General features: G+C 52.4%; 11 protein-coding genes across 11 annotated transcripts; 5 read left to right on the top strand and 6 right to left on the bottom strand.

Moving 5' to 3' along the window:
- Positions 1-1,052: 1,052 nt before the first annotated feature.
- Positions 1,053-2,162, top strand: Z517_09799 (uncharacterized protein; the record flags this gene model as incomplete). Its single annotated transcript, XM_013425707.1, has 1 exon — positions 1,053-2,162. One exon carries the CDS (start codon positions 1,053-1,055, stop codon positions 2,160-2,162), a length of 1,110 nt encoding a protein of 369 aa, XP_013281161.1.
- A 1,151-nt stretch (positions 2,163-3,313) lies between these two features.
- Z517_09800 (cytochrome c) lies at positions 3,314-3,893 on the top strand (the record flags this gene model as incomplete). The annotated part of the gene is made up of 3 exons (XM_013425708.1): positions 3,314-3,658; positions 3,713-3,807; positions 3,869-3,893. 3 exons carry the CDS (start codon positions 3,314-3,316, stop codon positions 3,891-3,893), a joined length of 465 nt encoding a protein of 154 aa, XP_013281162.1.
- Positions 3,894-4,914: 1,021 nt separating this feature from the next.
- Z517_09801 (uncharacterized protein) lies at positions 4,915-6,689 on the top strand (the record flags this gene model as incomplete). Its single annotated transcript, XM_013425709.1, has 2 exons — positions 4,915-5,410; positions 5,461-6,689. 2 exons carry the CDS (start codon positions 4,915-4,917, stop codon positions 6,687-6,689), a joined length of 1,725 nt encoding a protein of 574 aa, XP_013281163.1.
- Positions 6,690-7,325: 636 nt separating this feature from the next.
- Z517_09802 (uncharacterized protein) lies at positions 7,326-8,393 on the top strand (the record flags this gene model as incomplete). Its single annotated transcript, XM_013425710.1, has 1 exon — positions 7,326-8,393. The coding sequence occupies one exon, from the start codon at positions 7,326-7,328 to the stop codon at positions 8,391-8,393; it is 1,068 nt and encodes a 355-aa protein (XP_013281164.1).
- Positions 8,394-8,767: 374 nt separating this feature from the next.
- Z517_09803 (uncharacterized protein) lies at positions 8,768-9,478 on the bottom strand (the record flags this gene model as incomplete). Its single annotated transcript, XM_013425711.1, has 1 exon — positions 8,768-9,478. The coding sequence occupies one exon, from the start codon at positions 9,476-9,478 to the stop codon at positions 8,768-8,770; it is 711 nt and encodes a 236-aa protein (XP_013281165.1).
- A 1,872-nt stretch (positions 9,479-11,350) lies between these two features.
- Positions 11,351-12,547, bottom strand: Z517_09804 (uncharacterized protein; the record flags this gene model as incomplete). Its single annotated transcript, XM_013425712.1, has 1 exon — positions 11,351-12,547. The coding sequence occupies one exon, from the start codon at positions 12,545-12,547 to the stop codon at positions 11,351-11,353; it is 1,197 nt and encodes a 398-aa protein (XP_013281166.1).
- Positions 12,548-14,022: 1,475 nt separating this feature from the next.
- On the bottom strand, positions 14,023-14,916 carry Z517_09805 (uncharacterized protein; the record flags this gene model as incomplete). Its single annotated transcript, XM_013425713.1, has 1 exon — positions 14,023-14,916. One exon carries the CDS (start codon positions 14,914-14,916, stop codon positions 14,023-14,025), a length of 894 nt encoding a protein of 297 aa, XP_013281167.1.
- A 662-nt stretch (positions 14,917-15,578) lies between these two features.
- Z517_09806 (spermidine synthase) lies at positions 15,579-16,625 on the bottom strand (the record flags this gene model as incomplete). Its single annotated transcript, XM_013425714.1, has 3 exons — positions 15,579-15,856; positions 15,955-16,524; positions 16,595-16,625. The coding sequence occupies 3 exons, from the start codon at positions 16,623-16,625 to the stop codon at positions 15,579-15,581; spliced, it is 879 nt and encodes a 292-aa protein (XP_013281168.1).
- An 817-nt stretch (positions 16,626-17,442) lies between these two features.
- Positions 17,443-19,463, bottom strand: Z517_09807 (uncharacterized protein; the record flags this gene model as incomplete). The annotated part of the gene is made up of 4 exons (XM_013425715.1): positions 17,443-18,139; positions 18,191-18,785; positions 18,846-18,948; positions 19,074-19,463. 4 exons carry the CDS (start codon positions 19,461-19,463, stop codon positions 17,443-17,445), a joined length of 1,785 nt encoding a protein of 594 aa, XP_013281169.1.
- A 767-nt stretch (positions 19,464-20,230) lies between these two features.
- Z517_09808 (uncharacterized protein) lies at positions 20,231-21,829 on the top strand (the record flags this gene model as incomplete). The annotated part of the gene is made up of 2 exons (XM_013425716.1): positions 20,231-20,525; positions 20,580-21,829. 2 exons carry the CDS (start codon positions 20,231-20,233, stop codon positions 21,827-21,829), a joined length of 1,545 nt encoding a protein of 514 aa, XP_013281170.1.
- Positions 21,830-23,545: 1,716 nt separating this feature from the next.
- On the bottom strand, positions 23,546-25,648 carry Z517_09809 (uncharacterized protein; the record flags this gene model as incomplete). Its single annotated transcript, XM_013425717.1, has 2 exons — positions 23,546-25,420; positions 25,478-25,648. The coding sequence occupies 2 exons, from the start codon at positions 25,646-25,648 to the stop codon at positions 23,546-23,548; spliced, it is 2,046 nt and encodes a 681-aa protein (XP_013281171.1).
- Positions 25,649-26,155: the final 507 nt, after the last annotated feature.

Consider the following 26,155-nt stretch of genomic DNA (forward strand, 5'->3'; position numbering starts at 1 on the left):
TCGTCAAACCAACTCATAGAGAAGAAAGCGATGGAGGTCGGCTTGAATGAAGCTGAAGGTGGCCTTAAAAGAAAAGGCCTCCCGTGGTAGTAAAGACCACCACGTGTGCCATGCATCCATGCCAGAAAGGGCAACGAGTCGACAAGGTTATACAAGCCCTCTCGATCTGATAGGGGAGATTCGTATCGAATCCTTCGAAGCTGACATGGCTGTTGAATCCTTTCGTTAGGGATAAGGACTCGGCTGACACTGTCGCGACTCGTACAAGTAGGGAAAAGGTAAGAGTTGGTGATCGTGGGAAAGTCTCCACATTCCTGCTTGTCTTTTCTATGCTACCGTGCCATAGAGACCATGATTCGTCGCATACGGCGTCTGTAGGCGTCCCCCCAAGCAAAGCAAAGCGATGAAAAGTCAAACAATTCCTCCTCTTTGACGTGAACGCATCCTACGAACCAGGAATTGAGTTGCAGGACATGAAAGGGACCAGATGGACTAGGATGGCTTGAAGGAACGCAGTCCACCGAGAAGCTGCATTACCCGTGGAAGTTGACTCTGACCTGGAGCGTTGAGTGAGTGGAAGATCTGCTCCAACCACCAGTGACAGGGCCAGTACCAAGTGCACCTGGCTCTGACGCAATCTCGCCTGTCTCCGAGTATAGGGCTGGAGGCGTCTCTCACATACGGTAAGGATCATGTCCTTGTCTATGTGTTTATGGTGGAATCAGACCGAGGGAAATGATTGAGCACGCAATGTGGAAGCCAACGACAAACAACAAAATCGCAGTCAGACAAACAAAGGCCGATTTGTCAGCCACTGAATAGATGTCTAGGCATCCAGTGCGCAACACTTGCAAGACTCTATATTACCAATATCACTCTCACTCGACGTCTATCGACTTATAGAGAGCAAGTCTGCTTCCGAATACACTGGCAGACCTTGCACCATCCAAGGTACACAGCTTCCCTACATATCTAAGCTTGACGAAACCTGCGAGTCCTTCTACACATTGTCACCTGCCGTGGAGTGGGTACGCCCTATACTAATTGTTGCAATGGCTCCCATTCGCGTGGGAATCGTGGGCTTGTCAAGCAAACCGACCACATGGGCACCTCTGGCCCATCTACCTCGACTGGCCAGCTCTCCGAATTTCAAGATCGTGGCACTGTGCAACACGACCCTGGAATCCACACAAGCAGCCATCAAAGCACACAATCTTCCCGAGTCCACCAAAGCCTACGACTCGTACGACCAGCTCGCCGCCGACCCTGAGGTTGACTTATACGTGGTGTCGACGCGAGTTGACACTCACTATGATGTCGCCATGCCAGCTCTGAAAGCCGGCCGTGATGTCTTTGTGGAATGGCCTCTCGCTGCAACGACAGAGCAGGCAAAGGAGATGGCAGCTGTTGCTCGAGAGAAGAATATCAAGACCATTGTCGGCCTCCAGGGTCGTGTGGCGCCCAGCGTCAAGAAGGTAAAGGAGCTCATCGACACAGGAGCCATAGGAGAAATCCACAGTGTTAATTACCAGGCGGCAATTCACGTGTGGCAAAATAATGCAGCGAGCGAGAGATATCAATATTTCATGGATCGCAGAATCGGCGGCAACTTGTTGACCATATATGGCGGCCACATCCTCGACTCCATCCTGTATGCGGTGGGAGAATTGAAACCTGGGAGTTACACCCCTATGGCGGTCAATTTGCGGCCGAGAATGCACGTTATGAAATCCGACGGATCCTTGTCGGAAGAGCTCTACGACAAAGACACGCCCGACCAAATCCTTATCCAAGGGCGCCTGGACCGCCATCCGTCTGCTGTATTCAGTTTCCATCTGAGAGCCGGAGACAGATTCATCGATCACCCAGGATCAACGTGGAGGATATATGGCACCAAAGGCGAACTAGTCGTGGAATTCGCCGGTGCTGGACCGCAGATTGCCAAGGCAACCAATATACTCTTCTCTAATGCGGAGAAAGGAGTTGTCGAGGAAATCATCGTGGACGAAGGTGGGCAGGAATGGACAGACTTACCAACGCAAGGTCAGAACATTGGTCGGTTGTATGAAGCCTATGCTGCAGGAGAACCCTACGGCGACTTTGATCTCGCCGTCAAGAGGCACGAGCTCCTTGACGAGTTCTGGGCATCGTTGCAGAAGTGACGGGAGAATTTGAGCATGTTCGGCTTTACCCAATTGAGACTTTATCAACCAGGGGCCAATCCCAGGTAGTGTTTTTCCCAACTGCTGCTGTTGGATGACCACGATCGGGTAATAGGATGTAACGCAAGAAGTAGTAGGCTGCCGCGGTTCGGGGCAGCTATTGTGGCGATAGTCCAGCCACCGGAGCAGTTACCGCAGATATTAAATGTACATCAGCCGTTTTTCCGAGCCAGACGCCGACGTCATTGATCTCATTTTAGGGACCATGGTCCTTGTTGGGGAGAGCTTGGGAGCTTGTAGGGCATCTTTGGCTGCCATTCTGTGTTGGGAGCTTGTGGGCACCATGTAGACCACTTGGATCAACTGATCCAGTGTTCGAATCTGGAATCAAGAAGGCAGGCCCAAGGGAGAAATTTAGAAACATAAATTGGCTCACGCACGGATTCTTGAGCGAGGGTGCAGCTGGTGTTGTCTTCCGACTTGTTACCTGCGCAGCCTGCGCTGAGTGAGTTGAAGTCCCGAGAATTGCCGATGACAAAAGCCGCATCGTGATTCGCAGGTGGCTGTCCGGAAGAAAACCAGTGGAACAGCCACAATAGGTCGCTGTGGAATGGCTTGAGTGGCAGAGTGGGCAAAATGACTGGCGAGTGGATTGTGGTGGATTCGGGTCCTCGTCTGTCGTTCATCGGCGTCACCTTTTTTCTTTTCTTGCTTCCCCTTCGACTTTTTTGCTCCGAACAACATCTTCACTATTTGCTCTGACAACAACCATCCAAGCTATCTTATTCCCTAGAGCTACCTCAGCCGTCCTCATATCAGTTCTCTCTTTACTTCAGACTATTCGGTGTTCTCGAGATGGCCAAGGGTGACGACGGTTTCAAGGAGGGTAAGTGCATCCTGTGCTTTCACGGCCATTACAGCTTCGCAGCAGCTTCACGCAACGCTTTTACCTGTCAAACGGTCACACTTCGCACCCTTGTATCACATCCTAGCCTCACTGCGAGTCGCATGACTGCTCGGCGCCGCTTTCCAGCTCTTCTTCGAGCTGGGAAGCCTCTGTCCCAACAATCATACCATGACCGAACGATCACAGCGCGACACAACCACCATGTTCTCAGTCCCCCATACTAGAATCTGAGGTTGTCGATACAATGGCTTGGTCATACTTGGTTTACCTCCCGCATGAGCTCGACGAGCTTGAAGCGACCCGACACCGGCAAGAACAGGAAGCTGCTGCGAACAAGACTTCAAAGAAAACTGAGCAACAAGAGGCAAAGAATATAAGCTCACAATCGCTTCTTCCAGGTGACGTCAAGAAGGGTGCCAACCTCTTCAAGACGAGATGCGCGCAATGTCACTCCGTCGTTGAATCAGAGGGCAACAAGATCGGCCCTAACTTGCACGGTCTATTCGGCCGCAAGACTGGCTCCGTCGAGGGCTTCTCATACACAGATGCGAACAAGCAGAAGGGTATTACGTGGAAGGAGGATACTCTGGTGAGTTCATTACGTTGAATCATATAGTTGTAGTCGATGCTGACCTCTGTCCAGTTCGAATACCTCGAGAACCCCAAGAAATATATCCCCGGCACAAAGATGGCCTTCGGTGGCCTCAAGAAGGGCAAGGACAGGAACGACCTGATCACGTTAGTACCCCTTGAGCCTCAATGGCACTGTACTCTTTTACTTGTACTGACTCTTTACCAGCTGGCTGCGCGAAGAGACCAAGTAGATGCGATCTCTACTCTAGTTGGCACAAACTGCTTGACAGTGCGCTCATTTCGACGTTCTTCGGGATCATCGGCTGCTTGTATCATCAAAGAAACGAAGGCGCACATTTACCTAATCTGAATGTTGGACTTGCATACCAATAAGCCGGGTGGGATGGGACGGTAGAAGCCGGAGAAGCCGGTAGACGAAGCCTTTTGTACATAAAAAACCACAATCCTCCTATTGCTTGGACCCTCCAAGGCGTACCTGCATTTCCCCTCGTGAAACAGGCACAGCTAGCTGCAGAGGATGGACAATCAAGCAACTCTTCTCTCCTCAGCCATTCCTCGCGGATCTTGAGATGATCCAGATGCGCAGCCCTGCCGCCGCATGACGAGCTCGCGATCCCACCCGCCTTGAGCTGATAAGCCAGCTAGCCTCTCTCTGAGCTGGCTTCGCAAGTCATTGCCCCCAATTATGGAGCTGCGTTGCCGCATGGACAGAAGCTAAAGATGCGGCCGGGGCGTGTCGCCCTTGCATCAAGAATCCTGGTCTTGACCGTGTTCTGGGCTGTGATTGGTGGAGCGGCCTGTTCTAGACTGCGACACCACGATTGCCAGCTGTCCCAGCCTCCATCATTTCTCTCCTCTTCCGTCCTTTCTGTTGCAAAGTTGCCTGACGCAGCCCTCTCAAGGGTTTTTTGCGGTCGTGCCAGCATAGGCCCCGTCCCTAGATTTCGGATGATCGCATTTGTGAGAAAGTGGCTGGGCTGTCCCGCATTCTCCAGAAGATGGACTTCCCCTTTCGCTATTCTCTAACATTATTATGGACTCCTCGTCCCTTTATCCTGGTTTCTTTCATTTGAAACAATAGGTGTGGCTTGCGCAAAGGTGACTGCATTCATTCAATCGTTGCCTAGTGACAGGGTTCTGTACAAAGAGGACTACTTTGGGAGGTGACCTTATTGTCGGCCTCTTACCCCGCCTCTCCCTCTGCGCTCTGCGCAGCTTGATGTTCTCTATCTGTTCCCTCTGCTTTCCGTTATGGCTACCATGATGCCCTCGCCGCCGATGGAGGACCACTTCGCCGAAAGATTGCATGGAGATGCGCATTCGTTGTTGGAGGCCTCGATCGAAGATTTCGAAGAACACGAGCGACGCTCACCCCTTCTATCCGGGTTCAGATCAGAGGAGGGAGACAGTGAACTTGACGACCAGTCTAGCGCGGGCTTGCCATGGTCGCCTCCGGGGTTCAAAAGTCGCAATTCGAATGCTAGTGGATGGTTCAGACACGATCCGTACGGGAAATATGATTTACGTCCTACGATAAGTCCCTCAAGGTCGCGACAAACCAGCCCAGAAATCTACCAAGATGCGACCGAGGGAGATCCGGATATCACCATAGCAGTGAACACACCCTTGCCGGCAGGGACGGACTCCCCGGTGAGGGAGCGGTCTCCGGAGGTAGAGCCACAGTATGAAGCCAATATGGGAAAGTTTGACCAAGCAGACTCCATACCTCCTGAGAGTCCAAACAATTGTAAATGGTGCCCCTGATAGAGTCTGGTCATCTCACTAACAGTGATTTAGACATTCGCCTACAACTCCGAGCAGAAGTGCAGCATCGAGAACCGTTCGTGCCTTTTCTCAACTTTGTACAGGGAAAATTCGACGCCATGACAAAGACGAAGTCAAGCACTTTCATATCAATTATAACCACCATCTTGGTAGCTTCGCTGCTGCGCATCATCCTTGTTCCTCCGATTCCACCTCCCGTGCCCGACCTAGTCAAGGTTTCCACTCTGGCCAAGTCATTTGAGCCCTTGATTTTCTATTCGGAGAATGGCTATACCCAAATCACGGCATTGCAAGAGACAAGTGTGGCAGTGTGGGATCTGGGTGAGTCGGTCAGAAGCGCCAACATGACCTCAGCACCATTGATCGTGCGCTCCCTGGACGAGCTGTCGGAGAGCTTGAAAACACTTGGCCTAGAGTTGACTCGGTTCTTCGCTGATGTGGACTCGGACGTCGACAGCATTTTGCTTGTCATGGACTGGGCCAAACGAGAACTGGAAGGCCTTACGTCGATTCAAGGGATATCGTTCTCTGGTGTGATATTCGATCACCTACACGGCATCTTCAATCGAGGAGGATTGCTCGAGACATCCAGAGGGCCCACACCACTAGGCAAATTTCTGACCGACGTATTTGGGACCAGTTCGCCGCAGCGAGCCCGGGCAACCCTAACGAGGACATTCCACGAGTTTGTGAATGTGCTCGAGGAGTCGATTAACAGCGAATTGACGCACTCTGCAGCACTGTTCGCGCTGTTTGAATCGATCGATCGACAGTTCCTGAACCTGCAACGAACAGTGGTTCGAGAAACCGATACCCAAGAACGACTCGAAAATGATCTTCTGTCGTCGCTCTGGACCAGGGTGATAGGTCCAAACGCAGCCATGTTGAGGAAGTTTGAGAAGAACAAGCAGCTGTTGTCGAGCGTACGAGCGAGGACGGTCAACAATAAGCATCTATTGATGGAGCATCACGGAAGACTGCAGACCCTAAAAGTGAATTTGGAAACTTTGCGCAGAAAATTAGTGAGCCCTCTGGTGAGAAGGAATGATTCTGTCACCGTGGACAATGCCAGCGTCATTGACCAGCAGGTCCGAGGACTGGAGGGAACGTATGACTACCTCAAGGGCGTCCGAGAAAAGCAGAAGAGCAAATTGATGGAAATGGTCTATGGGGCGAAAGCCGGCCGGACGAGGCTGGTAGGCGTCAGCGGTGATATGGAAGGTATCGGTCTCGACGGTTGACGTTCTTGGTTCCATGGTTGAATGAGTATAAATATCACAGGGTGTATGGATTAGTATGGATTAGACGGAGAGATACTATGTTGCTACGAGGTTCTAGACACTTTATGTGCTTGTTTGCCTGGTAGCTTGAGGCATTATTAGCCTTGTAAAACATCCATCAATACTTACGCAGACCACCTTCTTCGTCCCATCTTGGCCATGTTGTGTGTGTCCCACATGAGTGTGCAACCCGTCCGTTGTGCCGTCCTGCGTAGACATGTAGATTCCAAGTAGTCGTTGAGCCGCAAATATAGCCGCCGCTTTGTAGAATTGCTTCACAGTTTCCTCTGAACCCGAGAAGGGCGGCACGATAGCCATCCTGTGTTTAGTCTGGCGTCGGACTTAGCTTGTTATGCATCAATCGTAACTCCGGGTATCAAACTGGGACTTTTTTTTTCTTTGCAGAGGGCTCGGATTCCACAAGAAACTCACGAAATCTGCCGCTACAACAGGCCTGGTGCCTCCTGTCGTTCCTTAGTTCTGTTGGGTCTAGCACGCTTGGAGTTCGACCCTTCCACCCCGCTGTTCTCGAACCGACTCTAAAGTCTTTTTGACGCCTGGCCTCTCCAGATCCCCCCCGCGCTGCTGAATTCTACGATGCCTTCTCTCACCAATTCCCTCCCTTTCTCGCCAGCCGAGCTTGCTTATCTACATACCTCTCTATCCTCGATTCCTCCTCTACGGCCGGATGCGCGCCCTCTGTCGACCGACTTTCGAGCATTGAGAGCCGAGACGGGTGTACTCCCTGCCGTGAACGGGAGCGCACACGTCGGGTTCAGCGACGGCCGCGAAGCCATTGTCGGCGTCAAACTCGAGGTGGAAAAGACTGTCGCGGGGAATCGCGTAACACAATCTGAGGATGGCGCAATGGACATCGACGCAGACGGGCAGTCCCGGGACTCTGGTGAAAAACGTGCAAAGGGAAAGCCGGAGTGGGTGTCGCTGACCCTCACACTCCCTGGCCTCCGAGATGACGATCCAAACTTGGTTTTCCTGGAGGAGATGCTTCGAGAACCGCTGGCGCTGTCCTCTTCGACGACCGCTACGTCGCTGCAGGACAGCTTGATCATCAATTCCCGATGGCACTGGCACGTCTACATCGATGTCCTTTTGATTTCACCGAATGGGCTTGCAAGCTATCCACTCCCGCTGTTGAGTATGGCGACACATTTGGCATTGCGTGACACGCGTATTCCAAAACTCAAGAGCGAGGGAGAAGAAGACCCTATTGCAGATGACGATTGGATGGCGAGCACATACCTTTACCAACGAACCACACCGCCCGGCGCAAAACCTCCTGTGACTCTTCTTATCGTCGTGGTCGGCGAGAATATCATTTTCGATCCCAGCCGAGAGGAGCTTGCCGCCGCGGACAGTGTCATCGCCGTCAGTGTGGGAAACACGTCGACGGATGGAGAGTTGCGACTGCTGGCGACACGGATGATCGACACTCCTGCGAGAGATACCATGAAGGGCGTGCCATTGTCCGGCGAGACACAAGAAGGAGTCGATGTGCCTGGTGTTTGGCGGCCGAGGATTGGCGGCGTCAAGAGAACTCTACTGAAGAAGGTGGTCAACACTGTGCTTGCCGGAGGTATTGCTAGAGAGGTTATGAGCGGCCTGGATGGGTTTCTGAGTGCTGAGACAAGTGCAAGCATGGGATGATTTGCCAGACATCTCGTTCTTCGACCAAACCCTCAGATTCTGCGACAACTACCGGTACCGGGGATTTCGAGCATCTGTGCATTGTCCCAGTATTGCCAGTGGCCCCTTTTCGATGCTATTCTGACTTTCCAAATCTCTTGTTTGTTCACACAGACTGTTGGACTGCCACGGCCAGTCCGCATAGTGGGCACGCAGACGGGACTGGATTGATCACCTGGCTTACAGGAATAATATCATGGAGGAAAATGAATTTGATTCGGGAAGAACATGGTAAGCAGTAAACGGAGAACTTTTTATCTACGAGATTGGCTAACGCATTCGTCCGTCTGGCGTCTAGAACGCCCTAGTCACTGCTCGACTGATTTGGCAATCCATCATGGGAATACATGCGCAGGCAAGCGCTTCCCACTGCCATCGTACCTCTGTTTCAAAACGGTATCGAATGCCCCATCGATGTCCCTCGGCTCATAGTCCAGACCGCTCGTTCCCTGCGTCACCACATGCAAGCCATAATTCTCCTTGATCCAGTGGGCAATCATGTCCATGCCCGCCACCGCACCGCTCCCCGTCCATATGTTTCCATCCACCACCCACTTCTTGTCCTTTGTCCAGTTAACTTTGGGGTACTGCTTCTTCGTCCAGTGGAATTCTTGGTTGTTGATTGTGGCCGAACGGCCATCGAGGGCTCCGGTCGATGCCACCACCCCGGCGCCGGTGCAGACGGTAAAGAGAAGCTTGCCCGCGGCGACGTGGCGGCGGATGAAATCGGCGAACTTTGGGGAAAGCTCAAAGTCGGCGACATTGGGGCCACCGATGAGCAGGGCATCCAATTCCGGGCAATCTTCGATGGTGGTGTTGGGGACGATGGTGACGGAACTGGTGAGCAGGTGCACGGGTTCCAGGGTCTCGCCGATGTGATGGAATACGAACTCTGGTGCGTCGGCAAGCACCTTTTCGTCGATCGGGATGTAAAAGCTCATAGCGTCGAGGAGAGCTTTGCCAGAAGAGTTGAGCAGATCAAAAGGACCAATTACGTCGATTGCCTGGTAGTTGTACACCAGCGCGCCGATGTGGAAGGGAGCCATGATTCCGATTCTGAGACTTTGAACTTGGGATCACGGGCGAGTACTGTTTGCAATAGAATGAAGAGAACACGAACACGTTCTGCCGCTTGGATTATTCCTGGTACTCAAGCAAAAAGTCGACGTTGCTGTTGCCTCCTCACCAGAATATATAGTCGAAACCAGAAGGGCAATGCCCGCCATCGACTACGCTTGCTGATAAATGCAATCCAAGACTTGCGAGGGGTCCTCCTTGAAATGGAGGTTGGAAATGTATATGGAGCGGGTATATGGGGTATATGGAGCGAAACCCGATTGAGCCTATACTTCCACTTCAGGCCATGATGCCAGATGCGGAAATGTGGAACTCGGCCAAACCTGACCCCGGGACTGTATACTGCTGGTCAATATCCTCACCAGAATAAAACATGCTTAGCTATTTCGAATGACGAGACTCGGTCCCCCGACCCCCCTTGACTCCACCGCATAAGGCTGGTATACCGTTGGGCAGGGGTCACAGTGTAGTCAGGGCCTCGGAGGCACCCAGCATTTCCAAGGAGTTAGATGGAGGTCATGCTGTTTTCGAAAAAGGCTTGTTTCTGGTCTCCGCTGCTGGTGTCATAGGTGCGTGCGCTGTGAGGCCATTTTCTTCTTCTAATTGATTTACTTGATTGATTGATGAAACGTAACTAATGGGAATACGTGGTCGTGGCAATGCTGCAAGTTCAAGGGAGCCGTCTAACCTTGCCGATAGAGTTAGGCCACAGGTACACGGCACCCCATGGGAAGATCCTTCTGGACGACATGCCTTTTCAACCAGGGAATACCAGCTCCCCGTCGGTCAAGCAGTGCCTACCTGAAAGACGTTGACGGAAATAGTCTTGTTCTGGAATGGCTCCCGGTCGACCGTCCTCAATCAGTGACGTCTTCACATCTACTTTGACCAGCCCTTAGTCTCCAATCTGATGTTGCTGATAAATACTTATAGCAGAATTCGGGGAATTCGAGGGGCAGAATGAAAAGGGCATGGGTTGACGGAACTGACGGGCTTGTACTATGCCGGAAAGACGAGCATATTTTCGCCTGCATGGTCGGATGCGTGCCCGGTACTTGACAACAAAGTGTGCCCCAACATGCGCTATCATCGATGATAGCATGGACGCGTTCGTCGTACGGCATGCGCTGGCACAGAAACGATATATTGTTGTAGGCCGAGACGGCAGAAGGAAGGATATTGGGGGGATGCAAAACACCTAGGATTGGACTCTTTTCCCATCCCCCCCTCCCTTTTTGCAGACCAGTTCCTCTTCCTTGTTTCGCACCATATGAAGTGTCAAGCGAAGGCTAAAGTCGAAGAGCTGTAGTGAAGAAGGTCGGCGAGAGAAGAGCAAAAGGGACGAGAACAAATTCAGCCGACTTCCAAATTGCCTGCTCAGAGAAAAAATTGGAACTATCAGCGCTCGCTTTGCCATGAGGCATAAACCAATAATGACAATCCATAGCGTGACATATCTAGCTGACAAGAGGCCGCAATTGATGCACTGTCATTGATATCTTTCTCCGTGCAACGCATGCACGGCTCGACTGGGTAGTTTGTCATGGAGAAGCTGTCAGCCTTGTGATGTATTTACCTTTCAGTCAGACCAAGTCCAAGACATGTGGTGCATTTCCATCCACAAATCAGAGCACAAGTCGTGGATGCCCGTGCGTTCGCTCCCGAGCTTAAGTCCGTCGCCTAGAAACCCTAATGTCCTGCCGGCTCTCCAGTTGGATCGTCCCCTGGCTATTAAGTGCCTGGATTCGCCGTACAAAAGTCTACCTAGGTCGTTGGCGGCTGGTATAGAAAATGGCGGGATTAAGAACTTCTGCAGGAATTCTCCCTTCGAGAAGCAGACCCTATTGATTTTGAAGCTTGAACACTGTCTCATCCCTGTATTGTTTCAAAAATGGAATCGGCTGCGAGCCAGCCGTGCCTTTCTGCTGCTCAGCAGGCTTGCCTTTGGCCTCAGCTGCTGCGGGCAGGACAACAAATCTCGACACGATGCTGACATGCTTCGTTCTCCATTTCTGAAATGCATCGAGGACGCCTTGAAAGGCACAACCCAACTCTTTGTCCTCCGGGCGTCGCTCAATCGTGTCCCGCAACGACGGCATGAGTTCAACCGCCTCGAGAAAGTCCCTGTGCTGTTTTGGCATGTAGGCCCTCATCTCGAGCAGCATTTTGGATTCGTGGCGGACACCAAACATGTGATCGAGAAGCTGGAAGAGAGAACTCTGTCCTGCACTGCCTCCAACGCACTTGATGACGACTCGAGATCCGTCACTTCGTTCGAACGAAACACCATTAGGGAGTCCCTTTTCTTCTGCACCCGAGCTGCCTCCGAGCATCGGGCGTATCTTTTGGAAGAAGAAGGTTGGATCACAATTCCGGTCCAAGACAGACAGAGTTTCCCTCATGGTCGTGAGTGTTTTCACACAAACATCCAAGACGGACACCAAGTCTAGTATTTCTCCATTTTGGTCTGCAACGATTGTATCCAGCATCAACCTGATGAGCTTGGCGCCCTGAGCCTCGACCATCACTGGCACTAGATTGAATGCGTCTTCGTCTCTCGTGCCTGTAAAAGAAGCGACAGACTTGATGGCCCGAAAGTCGGCCAGAGCCAGCAACGGGGGCGACCGGATCTCCTCATCTCTTTGCATCCAGTTCCACAGGCAGAGTCCGACATAACTGAGAACGGGTTCCGTCCCGAGATAGCTACAGACCTCGAGAAAAGGCTCAGCGAGACTAGCCGGAACGACTTGTGAGGGCTTTCTTTTGTCCTGCCAGATGAAGGCCTGGGTCAGAAACCCTAGGACAACATATGCACGTTGCCAGTGCGCAGAGGTCGTGAGGTGATCAGTCGTGAGTATTTCAAGATTGCTGACCTGGGCCTGAAGAGCCTCAGCCTCAAGCAGGTGCGGCAGATGCGAGAGGAGGTTGCACCAGGGTGCATAGTATGCTGGCAACTCAGTCGACCTCGCGGCAACAAACCCTAGTTCGAAATCAACATCGTAGTCTCGTGGATCTGGTAGTGAGACGAGGGGGAACATTTTTGTTTGTAGCTGGCGAGCAGGGTACAGAAATCATGGAAATGCAAGACTTGGGCCATAGCTTTATGAGCTGCTTGGAGTGCATTCGTCGCAGAACTCGGTGGACCGACGTATCTGGCTCGTATCAAACTACCATTGCCACGCCCTTCCCATGACAATGCAATGTTTGGCACCTTTTTGATTGGTCAAGACTCAAGGCTTGTCTTTACGTGTGAGCATCTTTTACAAGCGACAACCCTCTTCGGAGTCCCAATTCGACTTCCGTCGTCGTGAGTGAAGGGCAGCATTCGCGACATCGGGGAGATTTGACGTGGGAGCAAGGGAGGGTCGTCGTAGGTCTGGTACTCAGAGCTGCATAATGAACAGCAGGAGGGAATGGATACAACTCAGATGGCCAATTTAACTCGAGGACTACAAGCAGCTGATGTCTCAAGAAGTGAGCATGATGCAGTCCTTGTGTGCCTGTGCCCGTCTTCTCGACTTGACCTTCGCCCGCCTTGTCCACACTAACGTCTTCGATAATTTCTACATCCTTCTCTACATCTTTGATCTCATCGCCCACATCTAGAGCGACGGTATCTCCAAACTTGGCTGATACCTAAAATTCCCAGTGAGCTTGGTATTCGAGACATTGGGAGAAGTGCGGGCTGCTTACCTCTTCCAGAGATAATCCTTTTGCTTTAGGACATGGAAAACTCAATCGTTCACGAGCCAGAGGACAGGCTCTATCATCGAACCGAAGCTGTTGTCGGACCCTCCAGGACGAGACAATCGCGTGCTGGATGACCTTTGGATCCCTTCCTGGGTTGACCCTCAGCAGTCTAATCAGTGGACTATGGAATCATTGCAAAGAACAAGCGGTCACGCTTGGCTAGGAAGATATTTCACGGTTAGGGCTGCTGCCACTGCACGTTGCAGGAGACGAAGTCACGAAAGGGTGTGACCTCGACCGAAGACGGGGGATTACTTTATAATTGAACGAGGACGACGTAGATTTCGCGCCTGAAAAGGATAACTCGAGTAGATCTTGTACTCATACTCACGAGCTATTCTGCTCGATTCTGTCTTGACCTACGGAAGAGTCTTGCCTGAGGAAGAAAGGCACTGTGAGGCTGGACAATCTACGACCGCAGCAGCCAACTCAAACCAGTCGATTGGATCAGTACGCAGGTCAGGACAGGAATGCAGGATGCTGAATGGCATTATGCACTATTCAATATATGACATGTGATATGTGGTTGTGAGGTACGTGATAGTCGAAGGCTGCTTCAACTATCCATCGATGGCTTTTCACCCCAGATTTGCCTTTTTCCCTTCCTTTGGGCAAACAAGATTTGATTGAAATCCCGGGGTTTCTTTCATGACTTTCAAATCCATTCCAACTCCGCCTCCATACGCACTGATACTGGCACGCCATCCTGAACAACGGTGGTCATCTCTGAACCAGGGCATGACAACCGTCCAGTGTGTAGAACTTAGGCCCGCTCGCTCTGCAGGACACCATACTGGCCCTGATCGCCTGATTTACTGTCCTGACCCTGCTGTCTCGCTCTACCCCCTTCGACGCCAGCCTGACCTAATTCGCCGATAGGGTCGTCGTTGCGGCCGAGGAACTCGCGCTCGGCGAGGCGACCTGGGTCGTTGACCGTGCCGATGGCGCCCGTGAAGGTCTTTGTCTGCGGTATGCTCTGCGAGACGTCGGCGTCGTCGAGGTTGGCGCCCTTGGGCTTAAAAGTGCCCGCGGGGACGGCGTCCCCTGTCACACTCGAGACGTACCCGGGGGCGGCGTCGACGTGGGGACGAACCCCCGTGCCAGCGGCGGGACCACCTCCGGCGCCACTGCTCTGGGTGGTATTACCCTTTGAAGCGGAATTGTCGATGTCCGCGCCGGACCGAATGAACTGTTCATCAGGACCGCGCGTGGAGGACGAGGTGGTCGTCGAGGCACCAAAGTCACTCGCTCCCGCTGGGCTAGCCTGTCCGCCACCGCTGCTATTCGATTGTCCACCACCGACATAAGCCCCCTGGGCACTGTGTACGCCGTCAAACTGCGCCCGGCCCGCCGCCTCGGGGTACTTTAATCCAGCAACGCCCTTCTCATCAGCCCCTGCGCCCAAGGCATTCTTGTTTTCCCGCTCATTCCCCGACTCGGCGGGCGGCAACGTCGTCGCCCCCGACGTGTCCGTGTTGTTGAGCGTGGATTGGTCTCCCCGGACGCCCAGCGGCGCCGCGGAGGTGTTTTCGGTGAACGCGCCACGGTTCTTGAGCGATTCGGCCGCGAGCGAGTCCGACGCCACGGGCCCCGTTGGCTCTTGGGGGATGTTGTCCCGGTCGGGTATTGGGGCACGGGGGTTTGCTGCGAAAGACATTTTGTTCTCTGTAGAAATTCTTCGGCAAGGAAGTGGGAGTTTTTTCGTGTTCAATGTAGGTGTATCTGTGAAAAAGGGGACTTGATATCTGCGTCGACCTTTTGTAGTTTTAGGCAAGGAATTGGATCTGAGGTGTCTTGAAGCCAGAGAAGTTGTGAGATGATATGGTCAAAAAAGAAAGAAGAAAGCTCTCACACGATGAGATGTCAGCGTCTAAAGAAATACCATTCAGTATTTTTTGCCATTGAATCATCGAGAAGGCTGCCTGTCACTTGTTGTCACTGTGGTGCTGGAAAAATGGTAATGACATCACCTGGTGGTCCACCGTGAAGTCATGGTTGAAATTTCCCATCTTCCCCCTCTGCCACTGGTTGGGCATCGTCTCCCGAACAAACAGAACAGCGAAACATGAATCGCTGATCGACGACGTTCTTCTATCATTAAAGGTCGTAAGCGCCTCATGTCAAAAATTTCATTGCTCTTTCTCTATGTTTCCATCGGCGTGCGTTTCCTTCCGTCCCTTCTCTCTGGAACGGCAGACTTTAAACAAAGCCGCTGGCAAAACCATGCGTTAAAACAATAAGACCCAAAGTCAACCTGGTATCATGCCTGTAAACCTCAAGAAAGCCTTGCACAGAAAGCCTCGTGTTGAGTGCGTCGATTTACTTCAATGCCTTCCGGGCGAATGTGGGTAGGATGAAACTTGCTCGGTGGATCTCTTTGTTGTAGTACTTGCACAGTTTCTCTTCTTCCTCGGGGCTCCAAGATCGCAATGGCTCCTTGACGTCGCGGTTGGCGTCCTTGCAGCAGACCATAAAACCAATCTGGCCTGAGGGGTAGGTCGGGATCGTGGTGTAGGCATATTCTGCTACTGGGAAAACTTCTTTGCACTCCTTCTTCAACTTAGTGATCAGAGGCAAATGGAGCCATTGGTTCTCGGCTAGAGAGCAAATATGTGTTAGCGTGTTTCTTCTCCAGGCATATGTGGGAACAGAGCATCTGAAGCTCAAAGAAATGTGTAGGGAGATGGGTGCGCACAACCTTGGGTAGTTATGACACCACCGTCTTTCAGAGCTCCATAGAGCAGCTCAAAGTAAGGCTTCTGGAAAAGGGTCTCTGCAGGACCTTCGGGATCGCTGCTATCAGTGATAATGACGTCGAATTCGTTCTTGCGGTCTGCCAGGAATTTAAAGCCATCTCCAATAAAGGTCTCGACCGCCGGGTGTTGGAATCCAATGGACATCCCAGGAAGGTATTTCTTGCTGACGCGGATGACAGCCTCGTCAATATCGCAGAGAATGGCCTTCTCCACTGACTCATGCTTGACGACCTCCCGCAAAACGCCTCCATCACCACCTCCAATGACAAGGACCTTCTTTGGGTCCGGGTGAGAGTTCATGGCCAAATGTGTAATCATCTCTTGATAAGAAAACTCGTCCCGCTCGGTGCATTGGATAACGTTGTCCAGGACCAGGACTGTGCCGTGGTCACTGCTTTCGAAGACCAAGACGTCTTGGTATTTGGATTTCTCATGGTGAAGGACTTGGTTGACCTTGAGGATCATGGCTTGGCCTGGCCACATGTCCGAGATTTCTCGGAACCAGCCATCTGTGATGAACGCGCGCGAGTCAGGTCGTGTACAAGATCTCAAATAGAGCAACAAACGCAGGTATCATACCTTTAATTGTAGGATGAGTGATTTCAGACATCATGGCAATCGAGTTAAATGGCGGAGAGGGAAAATGTCGAAACGAGCGAGTGAACGCGGGGTAACAACGACAGCAGCCGTCAATGGACTGTTGGAGAAGCAAAAAGAGTACAAGGAATTGTACCTGGTGAAGAGATAAGAGCAAGAGAAGAACTGAAGGAAGAAAAAGAGCAGACAACAACCTAGACGGAGTCGGGGCTGCAGTCAAGTGCAAGTAATGGTGCACTAGTTGGTGAAATGCCCAAGTCTCCGTCGTGTGACAGACAGACTTCGAGACTGTTGAGTCCTGTTGTTACGTTCACTAAAACTTTTTTTTATTTTTTTTTCCATTTTGGAGCGGGGCGAAGGGGGGACATTTTGCTGTCCCTCGTCCATTCGTTGATGTCGATTCGTCCCTGAGCATACACCAGGGTCAACTCGTTGCTTCACTTTCCTCGACCCTCTCACCACTCGCTATCCACCTCCATGGGCCCAGCCAGTCCCCGGTTCAAGTCCTTGATTTACCTGGCTAACTACAAAGGAACACGCCACAACAGTGTGTTAACTGGAACGGGAGGGGACATCGCTTCCAAGAAAAAGGTGGGGGGGTACAACGACTGGCCACAAGGTGTCACCAAACTCCCGGGCGTTACCGGTGGTTCTGGATACGGAGACGAAGGATGGGAAGGTGCATAAATGCTCTATTAAGAGATACCCATCTCTCGCACCCTATCAACGGACGGCAACAGCGACTGCTCCTATCGTGTTGCGTCTTGCTAATGTGGTCCTAATGACACAGAATGCTCAGGTAAACAACATGCCGCTGAAGCGAACTGCTATTAATGCTCCACGTCCACCTCCTTCGTCTCCCCGGCCTTTCGGCCACCAATCTCCTTTTCGAGGTGAATTTCAACATGGTTGGTGAAATACTTGGAAGGATCAGCAACAGCCACAGCGCATAACATGGCGACGACACCGAAGGGGATCGATGACAGCCAGGTGATACGGAACCCGTAAGCATATCCAAGCCGGGCTGCCTCTATACACTTGGAAAAGACGGCTGCTGGCACACTGGGAACGGTGGCAGCCTGGCCAGGAACACCGACCAGTGTCAGCGAAACTGCTTCAATCAGGTCTGGTAGAGTCGTGCTCGAGACATTGGCCGCTAGAGCGACCTCTGAGATGCGGCGGGGGACTTGCTTCTCTGAAATCTGATTGAAAATGGACGAAAAGATGACGGAACCAATTGATCCACCAAGAGACCGAAAAGTGCCAATCAGTCCGATGGCAACTCCCAAGTCTCGTTGCGGCACATGCAGCGACGCTGTCGTGTAGCAGTTGAGCGTGATCCAGCCGAACGGGAGCATGGCAAGAAACTGCACCGCCATGACCCAGTTGATATTGTGGGGAGTGATGAGCGCAGCCAGACCGAAAAAGAGAGTCTGCATAAAGACAGAAAAGGTGAGCTGGATATGGACGTGCTTGATATAGTGTACAAGCCCCGGAATGATGACGCCTCCTACGAGCTGACCAGCACTAATGTATTGTTAACAAGGACGTTCGCATCTTGACCGCAAGCAGACTTACCCAGAAGGAATGGAGTATACACCAATCTTGATAGGGTCGGCAGTGTAGAGGTAGAGGATCGTTTGCGCATTGAGCGCAGAGGCCGCAAAGAATACCATGCCCGCCACAAAGACAAGCATAAGCAGTGACGAGAACGATCGGAAACTCTTGAACAAGTACCACGGGAACAAAGGATCTTTCGCCACGGTAAAGTCGTATACAAAAGATCCCAGAAACACGACGACTCCGAGGATCAAAGGAGCCAGGGTTCCTGCAGCTGACCATGGATAGGTATTGCCACCCGAGTTCAAGCCGTACAGGAAGACAGCGAGGCCAGAAACAAACATGGCGGTGCCGATGAAGTCGAGTTGTTTGAACTCTTGCCACTTGGTCAAGCCATCAGGACGCGGATGGCTGGGTGGGAAATACACAAGGAACGTGCCGACAAGCGAGAAGCCGCCGTATCCCATCGCAATATAATACATCACCCGCCAGCTGGCGTGGGAGAGAAGGGCATTGGCAAGAAGTGTCCCGGCGATGGCCCAACTCGCAAGGTTGAGTTCTGTCCAGGCAAGGCCAACGCCACGGTATTTGTTGGGCAGAATTTCAGAGAGGCCTGTTGAAACAGATAAGCAACTGGACTTTGCAGTGAACTGAGCACTGAAGGGAGGCTCACCAGCATAAGCTACCGATACTGTTCCGATGGAACCTCCGAGGATGACTTCGCCGGCAATGAGTTGATTCATTGTCTGAGCACTGCATGCAACAGCACCACCGATCTATTTCACAGGCAACATCAGCGCTGGCATCCAGTGTGTTGAGCACGCGGATGGGCGAGCGGAACAAGATCAATATCACGAAATTCGTTGGACAACGGGCTTCTGCGGCAATAAAATGGACTTACGACTGTGAGGAGTTGTCCAACAAGAATAACATAACGACGACCAAAGATATCTGACAGTCTTCCTGCAATGGAAAAGCCGACGGCTGCGGCTGCGCCCCAGCCAGAAGGTATCCAAAAGTCGATGGTTTCACCACCCAGCTTCTGACTCAATTGCACCAATATGGGTGTTGCGAGAATGAAGCCGAAGATGATCGGACCTGTGAAAGAAGTGCCCAAGAAAAGAGCTGAAAGAATGACCGAGAGACTGAGCCTCTCGGCATGCTCAGGATTGTCTTCGAGGGCAGCTTTGTGAGGATCTTCATATCCCTTTGTCGGAAGGTCGTGGCCCTCATTGTGGGCAACCTCGATCTCCGCGTCCACGCTTGTCTTGTGCTCTACTGTATCCTGCATGGTGGGAGCGATACTGACGGAGGTCAACCTGGAGCAGCGTGGCAAGGGTAGGTGGATGAAAAATCTGGGGACAGCGGGTGAGACGAACCATGAGTTTTTGTATCTGTTCCCAGCAGCTACTAATTCCCCCAAAGTGGCTCTGATCAACCCCGTGGCCCCTGTTCTCCCATGTTCACCATGTGGAGGACGCAGTCAAGCGCTCCTCTACACCCATTGGGGTTTGACGCTGGGATCTAGATGGTCCATGAATCCGGTCGCTCTGACTCCTGTGGAGCTCGAAGGAAAGTACCAATGACTCTGCCCCCTTTTCTCATCTCAAGCAGGCGGGCTAAAGGCTTAGGCGTTTGTGGGCGTTGCTTGAGCCAGGGCCCTGGTCTTGGAGGCGGACGGTCGGGCATTTCCCCATGGCTTGATGGTCATGCCGGAAGTCTAAGACCCCACAAACGACGGTCAAACTCCGCGCGTGGCTCCCCTTAATATCAACAAGCAAGCTCGCTACCTGCTCCAAAAGTCGTGGGGCTGGAGGGATACTGTTTGCGGGGAAATCCCACTTCAATCCTCTCCATCTGACATGTGGTGGCACTGCCGAAACCTGCCACTGAGCTGACGAGTGCCGCAGTGTATAACTGGGACAAGTGGTGACTTGTGTCAACTGTGAACAACGCCCCTCCGAACAGCAATTTGAAGGGTTCCGTTAAATAGGTAACGCTCGTGTGTGGTTGCTGAATCACTGGTGACTGACTCCTCCTGGCTGAACCACCGCAATCATGGCTGACACATCTCTTGTTGTACGTCCTATCCTCTTCTGGGGCCCCGTGCTCCTCCTGGTGGCGTACTATCCGGCCCTCTTGGTATATCGGCTGTTCTTCTCGCCAATGAGCAAGATCCCAGGCCCATGGACAACCAGAATCTCCGACATCCCCGAGGCAAACGCGTTGAAGGACAAAAGACGTGCCGAATGGGCAAGTGAACTCTTTGCACAGTATCCAGATTCTGTTGCGGTCAGGACACGTCCCAACGCAGTATCATTCAACCACCCGGATGCGGTTAAGGCCATCTATGGTATGTGAATCGACGTGGCTCACCAAGTGAGCGTCAAGCTGACAACTATCCCAGGCCACGGAAAGGGAGCAGAGGAGTTTGGCAAGTCAAGCTGGTACGATGCCTTCTCAACGACTGGAGAGTCCTTGTTCTCAACCCGGTCCAAAAAGAATCATGCGCGAAAGCGGCGGATGGTATCCCATGGCTTCAGCATGCAATCTCTGTATCTGTTCGAGCCCTATGTCGACGCCGTGATGCAGATCTTTTTGCGGAAAATGGACGAGTTTGCGAGAACTCAGCAGCCCTTTGACATTTATTTCTGGTTCGAGCTCTTTACGATGGACCTGATGGGCGAACTTGCCTTTGGCCACAACTTTGGCGCCATCGAGGGTGGCCAACCGGTCAAATATTCCAAGCTCGTGGAACTCTCGCAGCGCTTTGCCAATCTGTGTGGCATGCTACCTTTCGGCAAGTACAATGTGAAGATTCTCAGTATGGTGCCGTCGCCATATATTCAGAAGCTGTACGGAGCCCGACTTGAGTATTTGGAATATGCCAGACAGGCATTGGAGAAACGATTCCAGGATAACCGTAACCAAGCGCCCCTTGGTGGCAAGCCGAGGCAAGATATCATGCAGCGTTTCATCGAGGCGCAGGACCCAGAGACAGGGGCGCGAATGGACTTTCCAGAGCTGAGAGCTGAGGCGTCGTCGTTGATGGTGGCTGGGGCCAGCACAGGGAGTGTTACCATGAACTGGATGACTTACTATCTCAGCAAGAACCCTTCGGTCAAGCACCGCATTCTTCAACAGCTCGAGGAGATGTTCCCCGACAACCTGGACGCCGCTACCCCTCTTCCCTTTTCGATGCTGAACAAGCTGAGCCTCCTCGAAGCCACCGAGATCGAGTGCCTACGCATGCACCCACCCATCGGCTATGCGATGCCACGCATGACTCCCCCTCAGGGGGCTGTCATATGCGGCGTCTACGTCCCGGGCAACGTCGACGTCGGGGTGCCCGCCGCCACCATCGGACGCAACCCCATCGTCTACCGCGACCCGAACACGTGGAACCCCGACCGCTGGCTCGACGAGAAGGCCGATCTGGCTACGATGAAGACGTGTTTCCTAGGCTTCGGCTTTGGAAGTCGACAATGCATTGGGCGGAACGTGGCCAACCAGTTTATTATCAAGATGATTGCGACGTTGCTGTTGAGATATGACATTGAGCTCGAAGACCCCAACTTGGTGCTGGGCACGAAAGAGTTTACCATTCTCAAGCCGGATCGGGACTATAATGTCATTCTGCGGCCGAGGAAGCACTAATTTTTGACGTTTTGTCTTTGGTCCATATGGGCGTCGAAGCCAGAGTTTATGACCATCAATGATGCGGAACCATTATCAGAGACGGGAACCATAAAGGGAGGGAAGGAAAGGAATGACCCTGCTTCCTTTGTGATTTCCCGCAAGATCATGTGTTAGCCTCTGCCATCACAGACTATTCACGAGTATAGGAACATAGACTTTTCAACCACCCAATCCTCCTCAACATCTCATGGTAAGAAGAAGCAGACACCACTCCTCTCCTACAGGAAGAGCAAAGACTTCTTCTTCTTCTTCTTCTTCTTTTCGTGCTCATCCTTCATCCTGTTCATGACTCTGACGTCCACTCCACCGGATACCAAGTGGAGCAACCATGCTGACATATTACACACCTGGTATTTCTGGACCGAGTACCGAGCTCGCGAGTAGGTAGGTACTTGTGGTGTTGACGGGCTGACTGTTTGATACAAAATGTATTCGGCGGGGCCACCACTTTTGATCTTTGGACCCCCCCCCCCCCAGCCCAGCGGGTCGTTGTGCATTAATATGTATGTAATTCACTTCCTCGCTTGTCACCGAGGTAATGTACCTGTGTACCTACAGTACACGTACAATACATACATACATCATCGTAGGTGGTAGGATCGTGGCGCAAGGTTCGTGGTCCGCCCCTCCACTTACCAGATACCAGGTGCCAGGGGGTGCCAGGATCCGAGTAGACGAGTAAGCGCCCATTACTCGTGTGATACTGCATGTACGCAAGAGTACCGAGTTGGTACTCGGGACACAAATCTCGGAGTGGATGTGGGAGAAGATATGATACCTCGTAGATGCAATTAACATACCAGTTTCGATCATCGGTCCGATAATGGACCCCCCGGGGAGGGAGGGGGGGGGAGGGGGGTTTTCGTTCGGCCAAAGAACTAGGGACCGAGGATTTGGGATTCTGGGACCTGGGTCACGAAAACAAACTACGACTGCTACTACTAGCACCTTGTACTCTGTACTCTGTACCCTGTAGACACCCTGGAGCACCGCAGAGCGCCGCAGAGTGCTGGTGTGCTGTGGTGGATGGGGGTCCGATTGAATTGATGGGAACACCGTAAGTACGTACCTCGTACGAGGTACCCAACTACCGCGTACTCTACTCGGTGTCCATTCATCTATAGACTATAGTGGTTTGATTCAATTCGACTGATGCGATGAATCTAATACCCCGAGGCCCGAAGAAAGGAATCAGGGTCTACTACATACTCTATCTCATACTGTAGGTATGTTACATACATTAGGTCCCGTCGTCACCATGATTAGCACCATCAAGTTACCATTTACCATTAACCAGTCGGTCGCAATCGTGAAATCAAGGGCCTTGACTGACTGAGATCGATTGCTCATTCCGCCAAATCCTCAAAAAAACTGTTTTCCCTTCTCGAGTACCTCGTACCTTTGTACCTTTGTACAAGATCCTGTCTGTCCATACCATGTTGTTTGTATGCTCGTGCTCTCACATGGCTGGCTTTCCCATATCTCTATCCCGTTGGATGGGGAAAAAAAAAACAAACAAACTCCAGTTTCCCAATCCTAATTTCCCAATTCCGATCCAAATGCAAATCCATTCAATCGGTCACTTTTGCAGTTTGCCGCCGCCGTATTCAATATCCTGAATCGTTCCGTTTCGTTCGGCCACTCAACTGCCCCTGAAGAAGAAGAAGAAGAACCTCACAAACCCTTGAATCTCTCCCACCCCGCTGCCCCGTTTCTCGTCGGACTCGCTCGACCCTCTTCAGCCACTTTGCCGCTGACATCTCTCCGCCTGCCCATCCCCTTGCCGAACTCTGCCCCTAGTCCCGCATACCCACTGTTCACGTCGAACCCAGTCGAGTTTGAGGTTTGTCGGGCACCGTTCCACTGCGTCGGGGAAGCTGTCTGCACTTTGGTAATGTTGGGGCTCAATCTGCCCTCGTCTTCGTCGTCAGAATTGGAATAGACCTCAAAATTGGCAGAGTAGTCGCTTTCTGTCTGCATTGTCCGAGTCCGTTCGTCCGTATCCTGAACCTCGTTGACGCTCGCTCGAATATTGGCCGTCTTGTCGCTTTGATCGTGGGAGGGCGACACAGTATTGACGGATTGTCGTAAATTGCCGTAGAAGCGTGCCTTACCACCACTGCCGACAAAGCTGGACGGTTTGACGCTGGAGGGTGTACCTCTGAGAGGCACCTGGGCGTTGCCATCTGCATCGTGGAGCGCGGTTCGGTTCCCATCATTCTGGGTCCAGGAGTCCCTAACTGGCGTGACAAATGCATTTTCGTCATTGAAAGTTGAGCGCGTTGGTGTAGGAGGATTCATGCCTAGAGGCTCACGGCTTTTTTTCTTCGCGGGAGAGTTCGGAGATGGTACAGGAAGTGATTGATGCAGATTAGGCTTGCTCGTGGTGGGCGAGGGGAGGTGAGTCTGGCTGTTGTTGCCAAAGGTTGGTAAATGAACCTGGCTGTGGCGTGCTGGGGAGCCATGATACCAGTTTTCCCGTTCACGATGCACCTTGTTGGAAGTCATGTCCGTAACCGAGATGGCAGACACAGGGGAAACGGGACGAACTTCGTGGTCTAGTTCTGCGGAAGCTTCCTCGCTCATCGGACTAGGCACGCCTTCGTAATCGAGATATGACAGCCACGAGGACGGACGAGAGGGCTTCTCTTTGAGGATGGATGAGCGTTCTGGGCGGAAGTCAAGTCCACTGCCAGCTGATCGGGAGTTTGGAGAGGGATTGACCGCAGACCCGGGTCGTTCTGGAGACGAGTTTCGTGACCACCGCCAGGGATCCTTTCCGTTATCTTCCAGTTCTTTGCGGAACTCTACCCTGGAGTTGCGGGCACTGTCGCCGCCATAAAGAGTGACGCTGTCCGCCGAGTCGGTCCGGGTATGAATGAACGGAACTCTCTTGAAGCCTGAAGCCTGAGATCCCCGCTTAGCCGCCAGCTCTGACGACCTCATGTTCTTTTCGGTGATTTCCGATTTATTCCGTTTATGCCTGGAAGTGAGGTTCAACTCCAGAGGATTCATGTCTGGTGGAAGCCTGGAGATCTGTCTGAACTTAACACCCAAGTAGATGTCCATGAGCAGAGACACCACCGTCAGAGCACCTTCAACGCAGGACAGAATGAAGAAAGCGTAGATGATCTTGTACGACAGATCTGAATCATTGAACAGCGTGCTCCATCCATATTCGTTTCTTGTGTAGTCTGCCTGTGCCACCCATGCGCAGAAGACCCAGAAGGGAATCAGGCCCGTGTCCACCATCGCGGCGAAGATCATGTAGCTTGCCGTCGAGGCCGGAGTGCGGCTTGTAGGTGCCCGGGCGAGGTGAAAGACCGAATACAAGGTGTGAAGGATGGCAACGGCGGGAGCGCAGCGAATGATCCAACCCACCGTCGCCGATGTCTTGTTGATGGCGATCACGCAGAAGAGGCAGCCCAGAGCTCCGATCAAAGCGCAAACCCTCAGAAAGAGCTGAACATATCGGGCCCGGACCACCTTCGTGCGAGTATTGGGAGGCATCGGTTTGGCGTTGAGGTTGCCGTAAGGAACGACTATGTACTGCAGAAACAGGTTAGTTTAGGAGGCCGTATCACTGCTTCGGGGGAAAAAACATACGGAATCAGGATGCTTGTTGAAATCGACGAGCGGTCCATCTTGCTTGGGCTTTGGAGGTCTGGGAGTCCAGGAAGCGTGAGTTGCAGCTTTGGGATTGAAAGCTCGATCAGTTGGACTCCCAAAGGTGTAGGTCGAGGGTCGGTCGTAAATGAATGGAGGTTCGACACCCATGCTTTGCCTGGAATGCGGTTGCTAACGATGCGATGGAGCTGCAAAGAGTGGAATTTGCTCGTGCTGACAAGGGACTTAAGGGAAAAAGTCATGGAGTAATGGAGTCATGATGCTTCAAAAGGCTGGTAATGGGGGTTGGTCGTTATCCCGCCAACCTTCTATTTACCGTCTGGAAGTTGCCCGGCAACGTCTCCGCCCGCCACGCAGTCGGCGAGTCCCACTCAGCCCTGCCAAGCTCCGATGGGGCTGGACGAGGCTGGGCAAGGCTGGGTGTTTTGGGAATACGCACTCTGATTGGCTGTGTGTGCACCCCATCGCTCAGAGGAAGCCGGCCTCAACAGATGAGACATAGTGCTTTGTCAAAGACGCAGTTCCATACCTCATCAATGGATTCCAAAGGCAGGCCGCTGATATGCCACAGATAGTCCTCTTGTGAATCTTGGGGGCCAGTGCACGTAAATGTACCACCGGCGGTGACGGTATCCGGAACCCGTCCCTTACCAAAGT

This window comes from Fonsecaea pedrosoi (assembly GCF_000835455.1).
Source record: "Fonsecaea pedrosoi CBS 271.37 unplaced genomic scaffold supercont1.6, whole genome shotgun sequence".
NCBI classification, from domain to species: Eukaryota; Fungi; Ascomycota; class Eurotiomycetes; order Chaetothyriales; family Herpotrichiellaceae; genus Fonsecaea; species Fonsecaea pedrosoi.